The 17161-nt window shown below is 42.0% G+C and overlaps 1 protein-coding gene across 1 annotated transcript; it reads right to left on the reverse strand.

Moving 5' to 3' along the window:
* Positions 1 to 15508: 15508 nt before the first annotated feature.
* On the reverse strand, positions 15509 to 16753 carry LOC311132429 (relaxin-3 receptor 1-like; the record flags this gene model as incomplete). The annotated part of the gene is made up of 1 exon (XM_084165721.1): positions 15509 to 16753. The coding sequence occupies one exon, from the start codon at positions 16751 to 16753 to the stop codon at positions 15509 to 15511; it is 1245 nt and encodes a 414-aa protein (XP_084021847.1).
* Between the last annotated feature and the right edge of the window lie 408 nt (positions 16754 to 17161).

Here is a 17161-nt window from a genome sequence, read left to right on the forward strand (position 1 = left end):
AGTCAGTTTTACGAGGGCATGTTTGGCAGCATGAGTGAAGGAGGCTTTGTTGCAAAATAGGAAGCCGATTCTAGATTTAACTTTGGATTGGAGATTCTTTATGTGAGTCTGGAAGGAGAGTTTACAGTCTAACCAGACACCTAGGTATTTGTAGTTGTCCACATACTCTAGGTCAGACCCGTCAAGAGTGGTGATTCTAGTCGGGTGGGCGGGTGCCAGCAGCGTTCGATTGAAAAGCATGCATTTAGTTTTACTAGTGTTTAAGAGCAGTTGGAGGCTACTGAAGGAGTGTTGTATGGCATTGAAGCTCGTTTGGAGGTTTGTTAACACAGTGTCCAATGAAGGGCCAGATGTATACAAAATGGTGTCGTCTGCGTAGAGGTGGATCTGAGAGTCACCAGCAGCAAGAGCGACATCATTGATATACACGGAGAAAAGTGTCGGCCCAAGAATTGAACCCTGTGGCACCCCCATAGAGACTTATGTTGTGCTTTAGTGTTTTACGCGTTGCGCGTAGGTTTTCGCCTCCTGTGTTTTGATGCCATTTATTTTCTGTATTGTGTATTCAGTCAAGTAAAGCTGTTTGACTTATCCGCTGTGTCCTGCGCCTGACTTCACCACCACATCCACAAGTACATCGTGACAAAGAGGGCGAGAGCTAGCTGTATTTCACATATTTTTTTCACTTTCACTTAGCTAACAAATGCAGCTAGCTAGTTTAGCCTACTCAAACACCCGGCTCAAACAGATAGGGATGCTATGTTTCCTAGCTGGCTATGGCTTTCCAACAATGGAACTCTTCCAAGTCAAGGTAAGCTTTTGGTTACCTTGACTTGGAAGAGTGGCGCAGTGGTCTAAGGCACTGCACTGCATCGCAGTGCTAACTGTGCCACTAGAGATCCTGGTTCGAATCCAGGCTCTGTCGCAGCCGGCCGCGACCGGGAGACTCATGGGCGGCGCACAATTGGCCCAGGGTAGTGGAGGGAATGGCCGGCAGGGATGTAGCTCAGTTGATAGAGCATGGTGTTTGGAACGCCAGGGTTGTGGGTTCGATTCCCACGGGGGGCCAGTATAAAAAATATATATATATGTATTCACTAACTGTAAGTCGCTCTGGATAAGAGCGTCTGCTAAATGACGTAAATGTAATTAATGTATTGCCACCGGGGCCTGCCGGTGTAACTGCTAAACTGCTTGCTGCCTGTACACTGTAACGCATGATTGTAGTGTGTTTACTAATGCGTTAGTTCTAGTAGCTATGTTGACTATGACGTTAGCTAATATGGTGACAATGATGTAGGCCAGGGTTCTTCAATTCCGGTCCTGGAGGGCCGAAACACCTCTGTTTTTCATCCTCTCCTTCTAATCAGGGGCTAATTCAGACCTGGGACACCAGGTGAGTGCAATTAACTACCAGGTAGAAATAAAAAACAGAAGTGTTTCGGCCCTCCAGGACCGGAATTGAAGAACCCTGATGTAGGCTGTGTGTAGCATTTAGCGGTTTGGCTTGGAAAGGTTTCTTCGCCTGGTCACAGACAGCTGATGTGTTGTGCACTGAAGTCCACAAGCAAAGGGAAAAGGTGAGAGGAGAGCGTGTAGATGCGAGAAGAAGTTATACAATGATTAACGGTATCATGCTGTTTGTATGTGGCTGCTATGAAAGTGAACTGTGTTTACATGTGATCAGGGGTGTATTCATTCTGCCGTTTCTGTTGAGATTTTTTTGTTAAATGGAAGGAAACGGAACTAAATGGTAGATGAACATACCTGAATTAGACCAATAGAAACTCTAGTTTGCAACTGTTAGATTAATGATTACACCCTAGATCAACCAGATGCAGGCAAGTGTGTGCAAGTCAGGCACCTTGGATACTCAAATTTCTCTCGACCTGTGCACCTACGTTGTAAACTTTCATTCATACGCTTTTCATTCATACGCTAGGTTGGAGCAACCTCATGATGGATATAGGGAAAACTCGAGTATCATGTGGTAGCCTTAACCTATCGATGTTACATTGAGCTGGGTGAATGGAATATGAATGACAGTCATCCAATGTACTGTAATAAAAATAAGGCCATCCTCCTTCATCTTAAATGGCACAGAATGCCATTGGGTACTAACTAGTACTTTTTTTCAAAGTGTCCTACAGAGCTTTAGCCATAACTACTGTGTATTGTGCCAGTAGCGTACCCTATTTAGAGCAAACCCTCCAAAGACAATGGGACACTATCTTCTCAACTAAAAATAGTGCTCATTTGGATACTGGCGGGTGAATGATGTGTCTTGTCATGTGTGTGTAACTGTGGTGAGAAGTGAAAATAATTTCCTCTTGAAGGAAACTAACATAATGAATTCATCAACTACATTCTGCTCAAAGAAAAGTAGTCTCGAATATGCAACAGACATTTTTAGGCACTGTACGTTGCTGCATAAACATAACACTGCAATATTAATATCAATGCTTGGATTTAGCACAAACTGTTTGCATGAAACACATGGCTTGGGTAAAATAGGGTGTTGAATGCAAGTGAAATGACTACATTGTGTTGGTTTTGTGGTTAAGGCCGCTGCCTCCGGCACATGTATGGTCCCTTTGCATGGGGTCGAATCCCAGCCTCGCTGGCTGTCTCAACTCTGTATTCTCTTTTTTTTATTATGGCCAAACATAACCAGGCACATAACATAAGCAAGTCTATTTCAAGCGTTTCACTTGTCCTTCTGAAGCCTTCAAATATAAAAGTGTGCTGAAAACAATGCAGTTTAGTTTCGCAGTAAATAAAAAAGAAATGGCCCCATTGAGAAACTGGAGAATGACACTTTTTCAGGGATGTTGGTGGTTCTCCGTGGGAACCACGAGCACTCGGAAAGTATGAATTGGCCTTATCTCACAGTGTGTGCTCAAAGCAGAGCTTTAACTGCCATTTTATGCCACTGAATTTCGCCCTTGTCCCTTGCAGCTCTCGTGTAGGCAGGAAATTGACAAATAAATTGGATTAAAGGGTTGGGTTGATTAACCCCCTAGAGTCTAAGGATTTGTGTATTTTTTTACCCATATTTAACCCATTTTTTGGCAATAAAGTACTTCCATACTACCTTTCATTTTTTAAACGGGTACTGGGTTACCTTCAGATGTGTCTTGTGAGGCTTGTTGGCATCATAGAGCAAAAGATCCAGCATGTACGTGTTCATGAGTCTCACCTTTCGATGGTGGGGTCATATTAGTTTGTAGTCCAAACCGTACAGACGCTACAGACAGAAGTTGACACATTGGCAGTACCGACTTCAGACGAGTCTTGTGAAAAAATATGGTGGTGGATCTTTGATGTTATGGGGCTATTTTGCTTCCACTGGTCCTGGGGTCCTTGTTAAGGTCAATGGCATCATGAACTTGACCAGTTACCAGGACATTTTAGCCAAAAACTTGGTTGCCTCTGCCAGGAGGCTGAAACTTGGCAGAACGTGAATCCCCAAAGAAATTGTTAATTGACCACAAAATAAAACATCTCAGTCTCCGGACTTATATCCCATTGAAAACCTGTGGTTTGAATTGAAGAGGGCAGTCCATAAGTGCAGACGTAGGATATCAAGGATCTGGAAATATTCTGTATGGAGGAATGGTCTAAGAACCCTCACAATGTGTTCTCCAATCCAGGGGCGGCCTGTTCAATAGGGCGATATGGGCGACGCACTGCCAAACGGGAAAAGGAAGGGATTTTTTTTCTAATCAATTATATCACGGCAACAGTAGTTATCAGTGTTGTAATCTATACGTCTGATCTGCCACAGTGCCACACTGCCACTAAATGTCGAATCAGGCTAAAGTCGTGCTTCAAATGGCTCCCCCCCCTTTTGGGGCGATTTCAGTCAGGTTGAAAATCGCCCAGAAGTCTCTCATAGCCTCTAATGTAAAATCAATTTTTTTCAAATTTCAGAGCCTTCAATACAATCTCTATGGGTGTCTGAGGGCTTGCACTTACGCGCTTTCGTCATACGTAACGTAACGTAACCATGAACGTAACTGAGAAAAGAGCGGATTGTGTCTTTGAAAGAAGTTCCTTTTTGTCGGCGAACAAATGAAGATAAATTGGCAACGAAACAATTAGGACCTCCCAGACCAAATTTAATAATTCAACAGGTTTCTACTAAAGGCGGAAAGTCCTACACCCGAGGATTTTCCAAAAATTGGTACGAACGGAAAAATAACATTGCCACTCAACTTGATGAGGGATACAGGCTAGCTGTCCGCCGCCACAACGATGAGGTTAGTGTTGATAATCACAAGTTTACTGGAGAACTGAGACCAAGTAGAGACTTTGGACAGGGTGGATATGGTATAATAAAGGCAGTTTATTCAGAGGTAAAGATATCTGGAATCGCGTGCACGGACCCGTTCGTCAAACTCTTAGGGAGCTATAAATTAAGCCCCATTACTTACCATATCAGATAAGAGAAATTGCTGCAGCTACATATATTTTACATCCTGGCCCTACATAGTTCACTATTTGCATCACTTACCAAAATATTACATGTGGTCATATATGCTTGGAAAGTGGAGATGCCATAGAACGTCAAAAAAGTAAACATTGCTGGAGACACATTGCCGTTTTGGAGAAGACATCGCGTTTGCTAGCGAAGAGATTTGTTGTGGCAAATGAACTTGGGCTGGGAATTGCCAGGAACCTCACGATAAGATATATGCATCAGCATTGCGAGTCTCATGATTCTATACGTATTGCGATTCGATACTGTGATTTTATTGCGCACCATATGTCTGTTGCAGAGGGATCAGAAAGCCATGAGAACGAGTTTTGATCAGTCATGGAAATAAAAGTGCTGAAAACAAATTGGCTCCCAATGTGAAAAGATTGAGAACAAGCTATGAAGGAACAATAATGGTGTTTTGGTGCAGGTACAGCCAACTAGCGCTAAAATATTGCGATATTGTCAATACAGTACATCGTAAAGTATCACTATGTAACTCGATTTCTTTCACCCCAATCCCTCAAATTAACGGTAAATAACTGAATTGTTTGCCCCACATTTAGCTAAGATGATTAGCTAGCCAGCTAAAATGTTTTATTTAGTTAGCAGTCGCATCTACAATAGTTTACTGTCAATAACATGTCTCCAAAAATGACGTGGTGTCTCCAATTGTGTTGACATTTTACAATTGCGATGCGCATCCATGAGTATCCACTTTCTGTAGCTCAGCTGATAGAGCACGGCGCTTGTAACGCCAAGGTAGTGGGTTCGATCCCCGGGACCACCCATACACAAAAATGTATGCACGCATGACTGTAAGTCGCTTTGGATAAAAGCGTCTGCTAAATGGCATATTATTATTATTATTATTATTATCTGAAGAGAGCCCCGAAACATTGTGTGCTGACATTTTATGCAATAAATGAAGTAGGTTGAATCTAGTAGTTCTGATCTTCTGATTGGTCCTGATGAGTTGGGCGAGGTCCCCTCCAGGCTACTGTCACTGTTGCATTGGCTCTGAGTCGGGTTCTCTGTCTTCAAATGTTCAGCCTAAGAGAGGGGATTTTTGTGTGTGTGTGTGTGTGTGTGTGTGTGTTTAACAGTGATGATGTGTGTGTGTGTGTGTGTGTGTGTGTGTGTGTGTTTAACAGTGATGATGTGTGTGTGTGTGTGTTTGTGTGTGTGTGTGTGTGTGTCCTCAGAGCAAGAACTCGTGAGTTGGAAGAACTGAGAGGCCTATGGCGTGGGTGTTGTCCTTGGCCACCTGCTGACAAGGCTGACAAGATAGGACCCTTTTGTCCATTGTTATTGGATAGGAACAGAACTTATAACCAGCTCCTGACCTAAATAGATCTTAGCACAACATTTTACTCAACATATCATATTCCATATTCACTATAACAAATATATTTACTACGACATTAGCAAGAACCGCCACATCCTCAGCCGGCTAATCCAGTGTGTGAAGTTTTGCGGCGTGTTTGAGTTAGCTTTGCGAGGCAAAGATGAAACTGAGGGCTCCACCAACCCTGGTAAGCCAACACTTTTGAGATCAGTCAATAAATGCTTCTGCTATTGACTTATATGCTGCCCCTGTCTTCATGTTGTTGCTGGACATATCTTTTTTAAAATGTGTGTAGGTCACCTAAATCATCAGAAAAATTGCCCCCCCTGAGAATTTTTTCAGGAGCCGACACTGCTCCAATCTCATAAAACATTTGAGAAAAAGCTTGAGTGTCATTATCCTTGCAAGGGGAGGGTGCTGGAGTATTGAAAACAGGGGATCCAATCATTTTGACCCCTATCTTTTTAAGATTTTTTTTATTACTTGTTAAACAAAATCTCTTTCTCTGAGCAATTGTATTGGTATAAAATAATAAAAATGTTCATATAGTTTTTAGCATATAATATAGCTCAATTTGCATTTTTCTATGTTATACTGTCTTTTTTGCTGATATTTATCAAGGGATCTAATAATTCCGGACCCCACTGTATATTTAGTGATTCCTCCTCTGTGATCGTAATTTGCCTGATGAAACGCAAGTGGAGAAGAGTCTAATTTCATACAAGCGCATTTGTTTCCACGTTTCCTCTCCTTGCCTCCTCTCCTCGATTACCTTTGACCTTTTTCAAAAGGAGGCGAGGATGGAGGACAGGACGTGAGGAGCCGAGCAAAACCAATTTTAAATCTTCCTATGTACAGTTGAAGTCGGAAGTTTACATACACCTTAGCCAAATACATTTAAACTCAGTTTTTCACAATTCCTGATATTTAATCCTAGTAAAGATCCCCTGTCTTAGATCAGTTAGGATCACCACTTTATTTTAAGAAAGTGAAATGTCAGAATAATAGTAGAGAGAATGATTTATTTAAGCTTTTATTTATTTCATCACATTCCCAGTGGGTCAGAAGTTTACATACACTCTTAGTATTTGGTAGCATTGCCTTTAAATTGTTTAACTTTGGTCAAACGTTTCGGGTAGCCTTCCACAAGCTTCCCACAATAAGTTGGGTGAATTTTGGCCCATTCCTCCTGACAGAGCTGGTGTAACTGAGTCAGGTTTGTAGGCCTCCTAGCTCGCACACTCTTTTTCAGTTCTGCCCACAAATGTTCTATAGGATTGAGGTCAGGGCTTTGTGATGGCCACTCCAATACCTTGACTTTGTTGTACTTAAGCCATTTTGCCACAACTTTGGAAGTATGCTTGGGGTTGTTGCCCATTTGCGACCAAGCTTTAACTTCCTGACTGATGTTTTGAGATGTTGCTTTAATATATCCACATAATTTTCCTTCCTCATGATGCCATCTATTTTGTGAAGTGCACCAGTCCCTCCTGCAGCAAAGCACCCCCACCGCATGATGCTGCCACCCAGTGCTTCACGGTTGGGATGGTGTTCTTCGGATTGCAAGCACCCCCTTTTTCCTTCAAACATAACGATGGTCATTATGGCCAAACAGTTATATTTTTGTTTCATCAGACCAGAGGACATTTATCCAAAAAGTACGATCTTTCTCACCATGTGCAGTTGCAAACCATAGTCTGGATTTTCTTTGGAGCAGTGGCTTCTTCCTTGCTGAGCGGCCTTTCAGGTTATGTCGATATAGGACTTGTTTTACTGTGGATATAGATACTTTTGTACCTGTTTCCTCCAGCATCTTCACAAGGTCCTTTGCTGTTGTTCTGGGATTGATTTGCACTTTTCGCACCAAAGTACGTTCATTTCTAGGAGACAGAACACGTCTCCTTCCTGAGCGGTATGACGGCTGTATGGTCCCATGGTGTTTATACTTGCGTTCTATTGTTTGTACAGATGAACGTGGTACCTTCAGGCATTTGGAAATGGCTCCCAAGGATGAACCAGACTTGTGGAGGCCTACCATTTTTTTTTCTGAGGTCTTGGCTGATTTCTTTTCATTTTCCCGTGATGTCAAGCAAAGAGGCACTGAGTTTGAAGGTAGGCCTTGAAATACATCCACAGGTACAGTGGGGAAAAAAAGTATTTAGTCAGCCACCAATTGTGCAAGTTCTCCCACTTAAAAAGATGAGAGAGGCCTGTAATTTTCATCATAGGTACACGTCAACTATGACAGACAAATTGAGAAAAAAAAATCCAGAAAATCACATTGTAGGATTTTTTATGAATTTATTTGCAAATTATGGTGGAAAATAAGTATTTGGTCACCTACAAACAAGCAAGATTTCTGGCTCTCATAGACCTGTAACTTCTTCTTTAAGAGGCTCCTCTGTCCTCCACTCGTTACCTGTATTAATGGCACCTGTTTGAACTTGTTATCAGTATAAAAGACACCTGTCCACAACCTCAAACAGTCACACTCCAAACTCCACTATGGCCAAGACCAAAGAGCTGTCAAAGGACACCAGAAACAAAATTGTAGACCTGCACCAAGCTGGGAAGACTGAATCTGCAATAGGTAAGCAGCTTGGTTTGAAGAAATCAACTGTGGGAGCAATTATTAGGAAATGGAAGACATACAAGACCACTGATAATCTTCCTCGATCTGGGGCTCCACGCAAGATCTCACCCCGTGGGGTCAAAATGATCACAAGAATGGTGAGCAAAAATCCCAGAACCACACAGGGGGACCTAGTGAATGACCTGCAGAGAGCTGGGACCAAAGTAACAAAGCCTACCATCAGTAACACACTACGCCGCCAGGGACTCAAATCCTGCAGTGCAGACGTGTCCCCCTGCTTAAGCCAGTACATGTCCAGGCCCGTCTGAAGTTTGCTAGAGTGCATTTGGATGATCCAGAAGAGGATTGGGAGAATGTCATATGGTCAGATGAAACCAAAATATAACTTTTTGGTAAAAACTCAACTCGTCGTGTTTGGAGGACAAAGAATGCTGAGTTGCATCCAAAGAACACCATACCTACTGTGACGCATGGGGGTGGAAACATCATGCTTTGGGGCTGTTTTTCTGCAAAGGGACCAGGACGACTGATCCGTGTAAAGGAAAGAATGAATGGGGCCATGTATCGTGAGATTTTGAGTGAAAACTTCCTTCCATCAGCAAGGGCATTGAAGATGAAACGTGGCTGGGTCTTTCAGCATGACAATGATCCCAAACACACCGCCCGGGCAACGAAGGAGTGGCTTCGTAAGAAGCATTTCAAGGTCCTGGAGTGGCCTAGCCAGTCTCCAGATCTCAACCCCATAGAAAATCTTTGGAGGGAGTTGAAAGTCCGTGTTGCCCAGCGACAGCCCCAAAACATCACTGCTCTAGAGGAGATCTGCATGGAGGAATGGGCCAAAATACCAGCAACAGTGTGTGAAAACCTTGTGAAGACTTACAGAAAACGTTTGACCTGTGTCATTGCCAACAAAGGGTATATAACAAAGTATTGAGAAACTTTTGTTTTTGACCAAATACTTATTTTCCACCATAATTTGCAAATAAATTCATTAAAAATCCTACAATGTGATTTTCTGGATTTTTTTTTCTCATTTTGTCTGTCATAGTTGACGTGTACCTATGATGGAAATTACAGGCCTCTCTCATCTTTTTAAGTGGGAGAACTTGCACAATTGGTGGCTGACTAAATACTTTTTTTCCCCACTGTATACCTCCAATTGACTCAAATGATGTCAATTAGCCTACCAGAAGCTTCTAAAGCCATGACACAATTTTCTGGAATTTTCCAAGCTGTTTAAAGGCACAGTCAACTTAGTGTATGTAAACTTTTGACCCACTGGAATTGTGATACAGTGAATTATATGTGAAATAATATGTCTGTAAACAATTGTTGGAAAAATTAGTTGTGTCATTTACAAAGTAGATGTCCTAACCAACTTGCCAAAACTATAGTTTGTTAACAAGACATTTGTGGAGTGGTTGAAGAACGAGTTTTAATGACTCCAACTTAAGTGTATGTAAACTTCCGACTTCAACTGTTTCCTTGAACAAAGGAGGTTATTGAGGACAGGAGCATACTTCTCCATTTGCCTATTAACCAATTGATACTCTCCTACATATGTTGACAACTTATCGGTTTTCAGGTCCTGGAGGATGGAGGAGTCGAGGAGAGGACAGACTTTTGCCCAAGGGTTAAGTCAATTGTGCGGCTCGCATATTGAAATCCACAGGTTCTAAAGCCCTGTTCACATACGCAATTTGAAGTGACTCAAATCAAATTTGGGGGGAATATGATATTTCAAGCCACATTTCAAACCACCTATGAAGGTCAGTACAAATCTGATTCCAGGCCATGTCTGAACAGTCAAATTTGATTTACTTTCCCTCAAGTGGTTTCTAGACTGTTATTTGGCATATTTTGTTGCTTGCTAGCTGCTCTGTTGACAGTTTGACAATAACATGTGGTAGGTAGCCATGTCAGCAAATGATGGCTGTCTGAACTCACACAAATCCAATTTGGTCACTTGTAACTTGCTGTTTGGACAGTCAGTATTCCAAAACGGATTGGAAAAACAAAACTGATTTGAGCATTAAGGCCTACAGTGTGAACAAGGCTTACGTGTTATGCTAGAGAAGGTGATAGCCTGAGAGATCAGCCAATGAAAATCAAGTGGGGGTTTTTGCCTGCCATACTGGGAATGTTAGCTTATGTCTTGGGAATGTTCTTGGTTTGTTGGGAAGACACTTGTCTTCAACAGTAGGCATGATGTGAATATCGACAGGATATTATGTTTTGGCTGCCTAAATAATTTTTTAGCAGAAACCTGAAGTTTCACATCATTAAAATCAGTGGTAACATTAAAGAAAAGTTACAATCAAAAGAACCGAATACGTCATTCTTATTGACAGAAAAAAACTTTACAGATGAAAGACTGCCATACAGAACTTTTAACTTTTAACAAACAAATATGCAATATGTAACAATCTTTATCAGATGTAACAATAGCGTTTCACCAAAAAACTGACAACCATCATCAATAATGCATTATTTATCAACAACTATTTTAAATGTGAGAACATATCTCAATAAAATGTTAAACATTAGCCATGCTAAAGCAAAACAATCATTTGAAGCTCAATCCCATTGGGCAGACACTGGTTGAATCAACATTGTTTCCAACGTGGAATAGACGTTGAATTGATGTCTGTGCACAGTGGGAAGCATAGCCTTCACAACCAAAGCATAAGTTACACTATTCTGTGAGCAATAGCAGACTGACAACATAGGCATTTGTACAACATAATTTTATCTTGAATCTGTAACTTGGAGACACACCACTGGTTAATTCAGCTCAGCTGAAGTGGTTCATTGAGTACATTCTACAACTGGTTCTGAACAGTTTTGTCTCAAAATCATATCTCAATCATCTTTGAGTTTATTTGAAATCTTACAATTCATTGTGTGACTAAAAACAGTTTCTTCCCAAAAATGTTTGTCCCTATTATGAAAAAAAAAAAAACTCTTGAGGAGACCACCAGATGCAGGATAATTTTTATACACTTGTCTGTGATGAGGACATACAAATTAGCATGGTTAGAAATAATGCTAGTGGGCAATGCCACGGTAATGGAATTACGCTTTGATTCCGATTTTTCACTTTAAAATATTTGCCAAACAAAAAACATTATCAAAGTTTAACAAACCCTACAACTCTACGCACAAAGACTACTTTGAAAAATGTATACAGAAAATTTCACAAAAACACATTTACTAGAACTGTGCAGATGCAAAGTTTGATAACAGAATTACGCATGTATTTTGATTATTTAACTACAGTAAGTGAAGTGGATTTACATCTGTTAACAAAATTAAGGTAACGGAATTACATCATGGGTCCCTGATCTCTACTATATGGACATGCATAATTATGAATGTGAACATAATTTTCTTCATTATAATGTATCCTGAATAGGTACACAAAGGTAGAAAATGTATGTACTTATTTTGCATATTTGGGTATTATTCTACACACTGGCTATTATTGTAATGAGCTCCGCCCCCAAACAAGACCACATTTGGTTGGTCCGGACCAGACCAAATCAGAAACAATCATAGATGTCTACGTTTCACAAGTTTGGACATCACAGCACAGTATAGTAGAGTACAGAACAGTAGAGTGCATTCAAGTAGATATGTTCAGTACAGTACAGTACAGTCGTGGTCAAAAGTTTTGAGAATTACACAAATATTAATTTTCACAAAGTCTGCTGCCTCAGTTTTTATGATGGCAATTTGAATATACTCCAGAATGTTATGAAGAGTGATCAGATGAATTGCAATTAATTGCAAAGTCCCTCTTTGCCATGAAAATGAACTTAATCCCCCAAAAACGTTTCCACTGCATTTCAGCCCTGCCACAAAAGGACCAGCTGGCATCATGTCAGTGATTCTCTCGTTAACACAGGTGAGAGTGTTGACGAGGACAAGACTGGAGATCACTCTGTCATGCTGATTGAGTTAGAATAACAGACTGGAAGCTTTAAAATGAGGGTGGTGCTTGAAATCATTGTTATTCCTCTGTTAACCATGGTTACCTGCAAGGAAACACGTGCCATCATCATTGCTTTGCACAAAAAGGGCTTCACAGGCAAGGATATTGCTGCTAGTAAGATTGCACCTAAATCAACCATTTATCAGATCATCAAGAAATTCAAGGAGAGAGGTTCAGTTGTTGTGAAGAAGGCTTCAGGGCGCCCAAGAATGTCCAGCAAGCACCAGGACCGTCTCCTAAAGTTGATTCAACTGCGGGATCGGTACACCACCAGTGCAGAGCTTGCTCAGGAATGGCAGCAGGCAGGTGTGAGTGCATCTGCACGCACAGTGAGGCGAAGACTTTTGGAGGATGGCCTGGTGTCAAGAAGGGCAGCAAAGATGCCACTTCTCTCCAGGAAAAACATCAGGGACAGACTGATATTCTGCAAAAGGTACAGGGATTGGACTGCTGAGGACTGGGGTAAAGTCATTTTCCCTGATGAATCCCCTTTCCGATTGTTTGGGGCATCCGGAAAAAAGCTTGTCCGGAGAAGACAAGGTGAGTGCTACCATCAGTCCTGGGTCATGTCAACAGTAAAGCATCCTGAGAGCATTCATGTGTGGGATTGCTTCTCAGCCAAGGGAGTGGGCTCACTCACAATTTTGCCTATGCACACAGCCATGAATAAAGAATGGTACCAACACAACCTCCGAGAGCAACTTCTCCCAACCATCCAATAACAGTTTGGTGATGAACAATGCCTTTTCCAGCATGATGGAGCACCTTGCCATAAGGCAAAAGTGATAACTAAGTGGCTCGGGGAACAAAACGTCGACATTTTGGGTCCATGGCCAGGAAACTCCCCAGACCTTAATCCCATTGAGAACTTGTGGTCAATCCTCAAGAGGCGGGTGGACAAACCAAAACCCACACATTCTGACAAACTCCAAGCATTGATTATGAAAGAATGGGCTGCCATCAGTCAGGATGTGGCCCAGAAGTTAATTGACAGCATGCCAGGGCGGATTGCAGAGGTCTTGAAAAAGAAGGGTCAACACTGCAAATATTGACTCTTTGCCTAAACTTAATGTCATTGTCAATAAAAGCCTTTGACACTTATGGAATGCTTGTAATTATACTTCAGTATACCATAGTAACATCTGACAAAAATATCTAAAAACACTGAAGCAGCAAACTTTGTGAAGACCAATACTTGTGTTATTCTCAAAACTTTTGACCACGACTGTACAGTACATTATACTGTACTCTACTCTAGTGTGCTCTACTGTACTGTACTGTACTGTACTGAACCCAACTTTACTTTTCTTTACTGCATTGTTCTCTACTGTGCTCTACTGTACTGTACTGTCCAAACTTGTGAAACATAGATGTCTATGATTGTTTCAGATTTGGTCCGGCCAGAGCAGACTGAAGAAATGTCAACTACTTTTCAACCTGGACGTCCGGTGTCGGTCGGTGCTCAGTGGATGAGGATGCTTCCATCAGACAACAGAAAGAGGAAAAAAAAGTTATGAGCTGGAAGGGAGGACAGCAGCAGGTGACCCAACTGTGACCCAACTGTGGTTTGTGACTACTATGATTTCCCATTGTAAGCTATTCAATTGCAGTAATTCCATTCTAGATCTGGTTTGGTAACAGAATTACAAGTTTTAATCTCTCAACAAACTTGATATCAGTAAAAATACTATAGCTAATTGGTAGGTCTACCTTTACTTGTTACTTCTGTGAACTTTAGTTATCCTCCCTCCTCATGAGGGAGATAAATTAGAAAATATCTTAAAGATATGTTTCTTAAACTAACAGAAGGCAAATAATTTCTCCAAAACCAAATATAAGTGTTGATATTAGTTGGCAGGGGTCTTTACTTCAACATTATTGTGTTTCCTGTCCCACCTTTTCTGGTAAATGTTGTCCAAGACCCCTTTTTCATCTGTTTGACCAGAAATCAAAGCCTTTGCTTATTCCTAATTTTTAGGATGGATAATGATTGAAAAATGTATATATGCTTTAATTTCTCAAGAAAATAGACTCTTAGCTTTCATTTGACACCCAATTCAACATGCTCCTATGAACTTCACATGTTGGTGTTCATGGGTCTTTTTAGATGGAAATGCCCTAGTCTAAAGAATGATAAGTATATAAGACTTCACGTGCAACAAACATTCTGAGCTGGGCTCAAATAGTTTGATTGTTTGTACTTTTGAGACTATCCCATTGGTTCCATTGTGCCGGGCAAGCTCAATCCTATTTGTACGCAGGTCTGCAAACAATTATGATAACCATGGTAACATGAATGCTCAAAATGTATTCTATGACTTGTTAAGTTAGTTGGGGTTCTTGAAGATCATATACTCACTCACACACAGTTTTAAAGACTGTGGGTCCTATTTAATCAAAACTGGAGAGCTGATCCTAGATCAGCTCTCGTACTCTGAGACGCTTAATACATACAGCCATCCCCAGGTTTTTAAGCATATCAATGCTTGCCCAAAGAGCAGTCAACTGTTGACTCAAAATGCCAGTCATATAGATATAGCAAAGAAGTCTAAAAAAGACTACAAAAAATGGTCCCCAACAACATCAATATACAGCAATAAAGGAAGTGGCCCACACTGGGTTTTAACTGCCAACCCCTCGAGTGCCTGACCATGCTCCCCTAACAAAACAAAGAGGTTGCATCTCTTGGGCTGAGAGCCATGGGTTCATTTGCAATAAACATCATTTTTGGGCTGAAGAATACCTAAAGATTTTTGGGCTTAAGAGTTTATTTTACACTCCATCTCAAAACAAGATGCAATAATGCAATAATAAATGTTGATAACTTGTGTCCTGATTTGATTTTTTTTTTTACCTTGCCATAATTAAGTAGAATTTAAGAAAACCACTATGGCATAATTTTAAAGCCAATAAGAAGGAATGTCCTGGTGATGTTTACAAAAATCCACATCCTTGTCTTGTACATGCATGCAAAAGGCAACAAGGCATTTGTTTCATCATAATATAGATACAACTTTGTGTCTTTGGTAAAGGAAAAAAAGGTTTGAATTGAAGCTTTAATTAATCTATGTCTGAGGGTCAGTGATATCCTCCTCAAGTGAGATCATTGAGAGGACAGAGGCTCTTGGGACTTGGAACCAGCGATAGAGTGGTGGAAGGCAGAATTGACCTCTTGGTGTAACACTGGGCCGTTTGGCTCTCCATGTTGTTGAGCGGGATGCCCAGCTGCCCGTCGCGGTTCTGGCCCTCATTGGAGTTGACTGCCGAGAGGCAAACCTTAGAAGCGATTGCCAGACTTGACTTCAAGACCAGGCTGCGCAGGGCCTTGCGGTACTCCCTGCGAACAAGGCAGTAGATGACAGGGTTGAGGCAGCTACTGGTGAAGGCCAGGCAGTTTGCCAGGGGGAAGAGGTAGGTCTGGACAAAGTAGTAGGAGGGACTGATTTCTGTGAGGTCCAGTTGGATCAGGGCGCTCCAGAGAGTTAGCACGTTATACGGGAACCAGCAGGTGCAGAAGGAGAGCACCACAACCGCCACGGATTTGGAAACATGAACCTGTCGCCGTGGGTTGACCCCGTTCAGCTTGTGCCGGCAGAGGAAGCGCAGCATGAGTAGGTAGGAGACGATCATGATGAAGTAGGGCAACAGGAAGCCAAACAGAAGCCTCAGGAGGTGGTTGACAGCCAGCCAATTCGTACCTTCAGGGAAGCGGAGCAGGCATGCAGTGTCATTGGCAATGCCTACTCTGTTGAGATCGGCGAACAGGGCACGCGGTGCAGCAACCACCAGTGCCCCGGCCCATATAAGTGCGGTGGTCACCCGGGAATCACAAAGCTTGCGGCCGAGTGGTGCAGCGGGCTTGAGCGCTGTAGCCACCGAACAGTAGCGGGTCAAGCTCATCGCAGTCAGGAAGAAGCAACTGGCGTAGACATTGAGTCCTGTCAGGAGGGACACGGCCTTGCACATGGTCAAACCAAAAGGCCAGCTGTAGTCCAGTGCGATGTCTACTGCCCAGAACGGCAGCGCCAGGGAGAGCAGCAAGTCAGCCAGGGCCAGGTTGAACACAAAGAAGTTGATTGCACTCTTGACGATGGTCCGGGTGGAGCAGAGAAGGTGCAGCACCAGGAGATTGCCCAGCAGTCCACCGGTGGCCACGGCGCAGTACACTACAGAGATGATGGAGCGTAGCCAGGGGGAGCCATCGCCAGGGAAGTCCAGATCGTATACCATGCTGGTGTTATGGAAGGTCAGGTGGGAATGGTTACAGGACGGGTCCTCGCGACATCTGCCCAGGATCTTGTTAAACAGCTCAAGTCTCTGGGAGTCAGCCTCAGCCATTTTGGATGTGGCCAGGAGAAAACCCAACCAAAAGAACAGTTGAGACAATTTTAATGGTGGTCGTGTAGGAGAAGGTGTCAGATGACAGGAGTTTTAGTCGTTCAAGTTGAGGGTCTTTCTGTTTGCATCTACTGACGTTCCAATTGTATATGAAACAATAGTAAAAGACAGGTCATTCCTGGTTGGTCCAATGAGAAATGCATCTATGTGCATTTATTGATTGTCCTCCATTCACTGAAAGAAAAGGAGATATGCATATTATTTTACTTTCCTAAAGGGATATTGCTAATATGATTTAAGAAGAGGGTGTCACACATCAAAGCCAGATTTGTTTGATCATTTCAAGGGATCTATTGTTAAAATTAAAATTACCTTCATAAGATTAATTTTAAACTCTATTTGAAAAAA

This window comes from Coregonus lavaretus (genome assembly GCF_964263955.1).
Source record: "Coregonus lavaretus genome assembly, chromosome: 7".
In the NCBI taxonomy this organism is placed as follows: Eukaryota; Metazoa; Chordata; class Actinopteri; order Salmoniformes; family Salmonidae; genus Coregonus; species Coregonus lavaretus.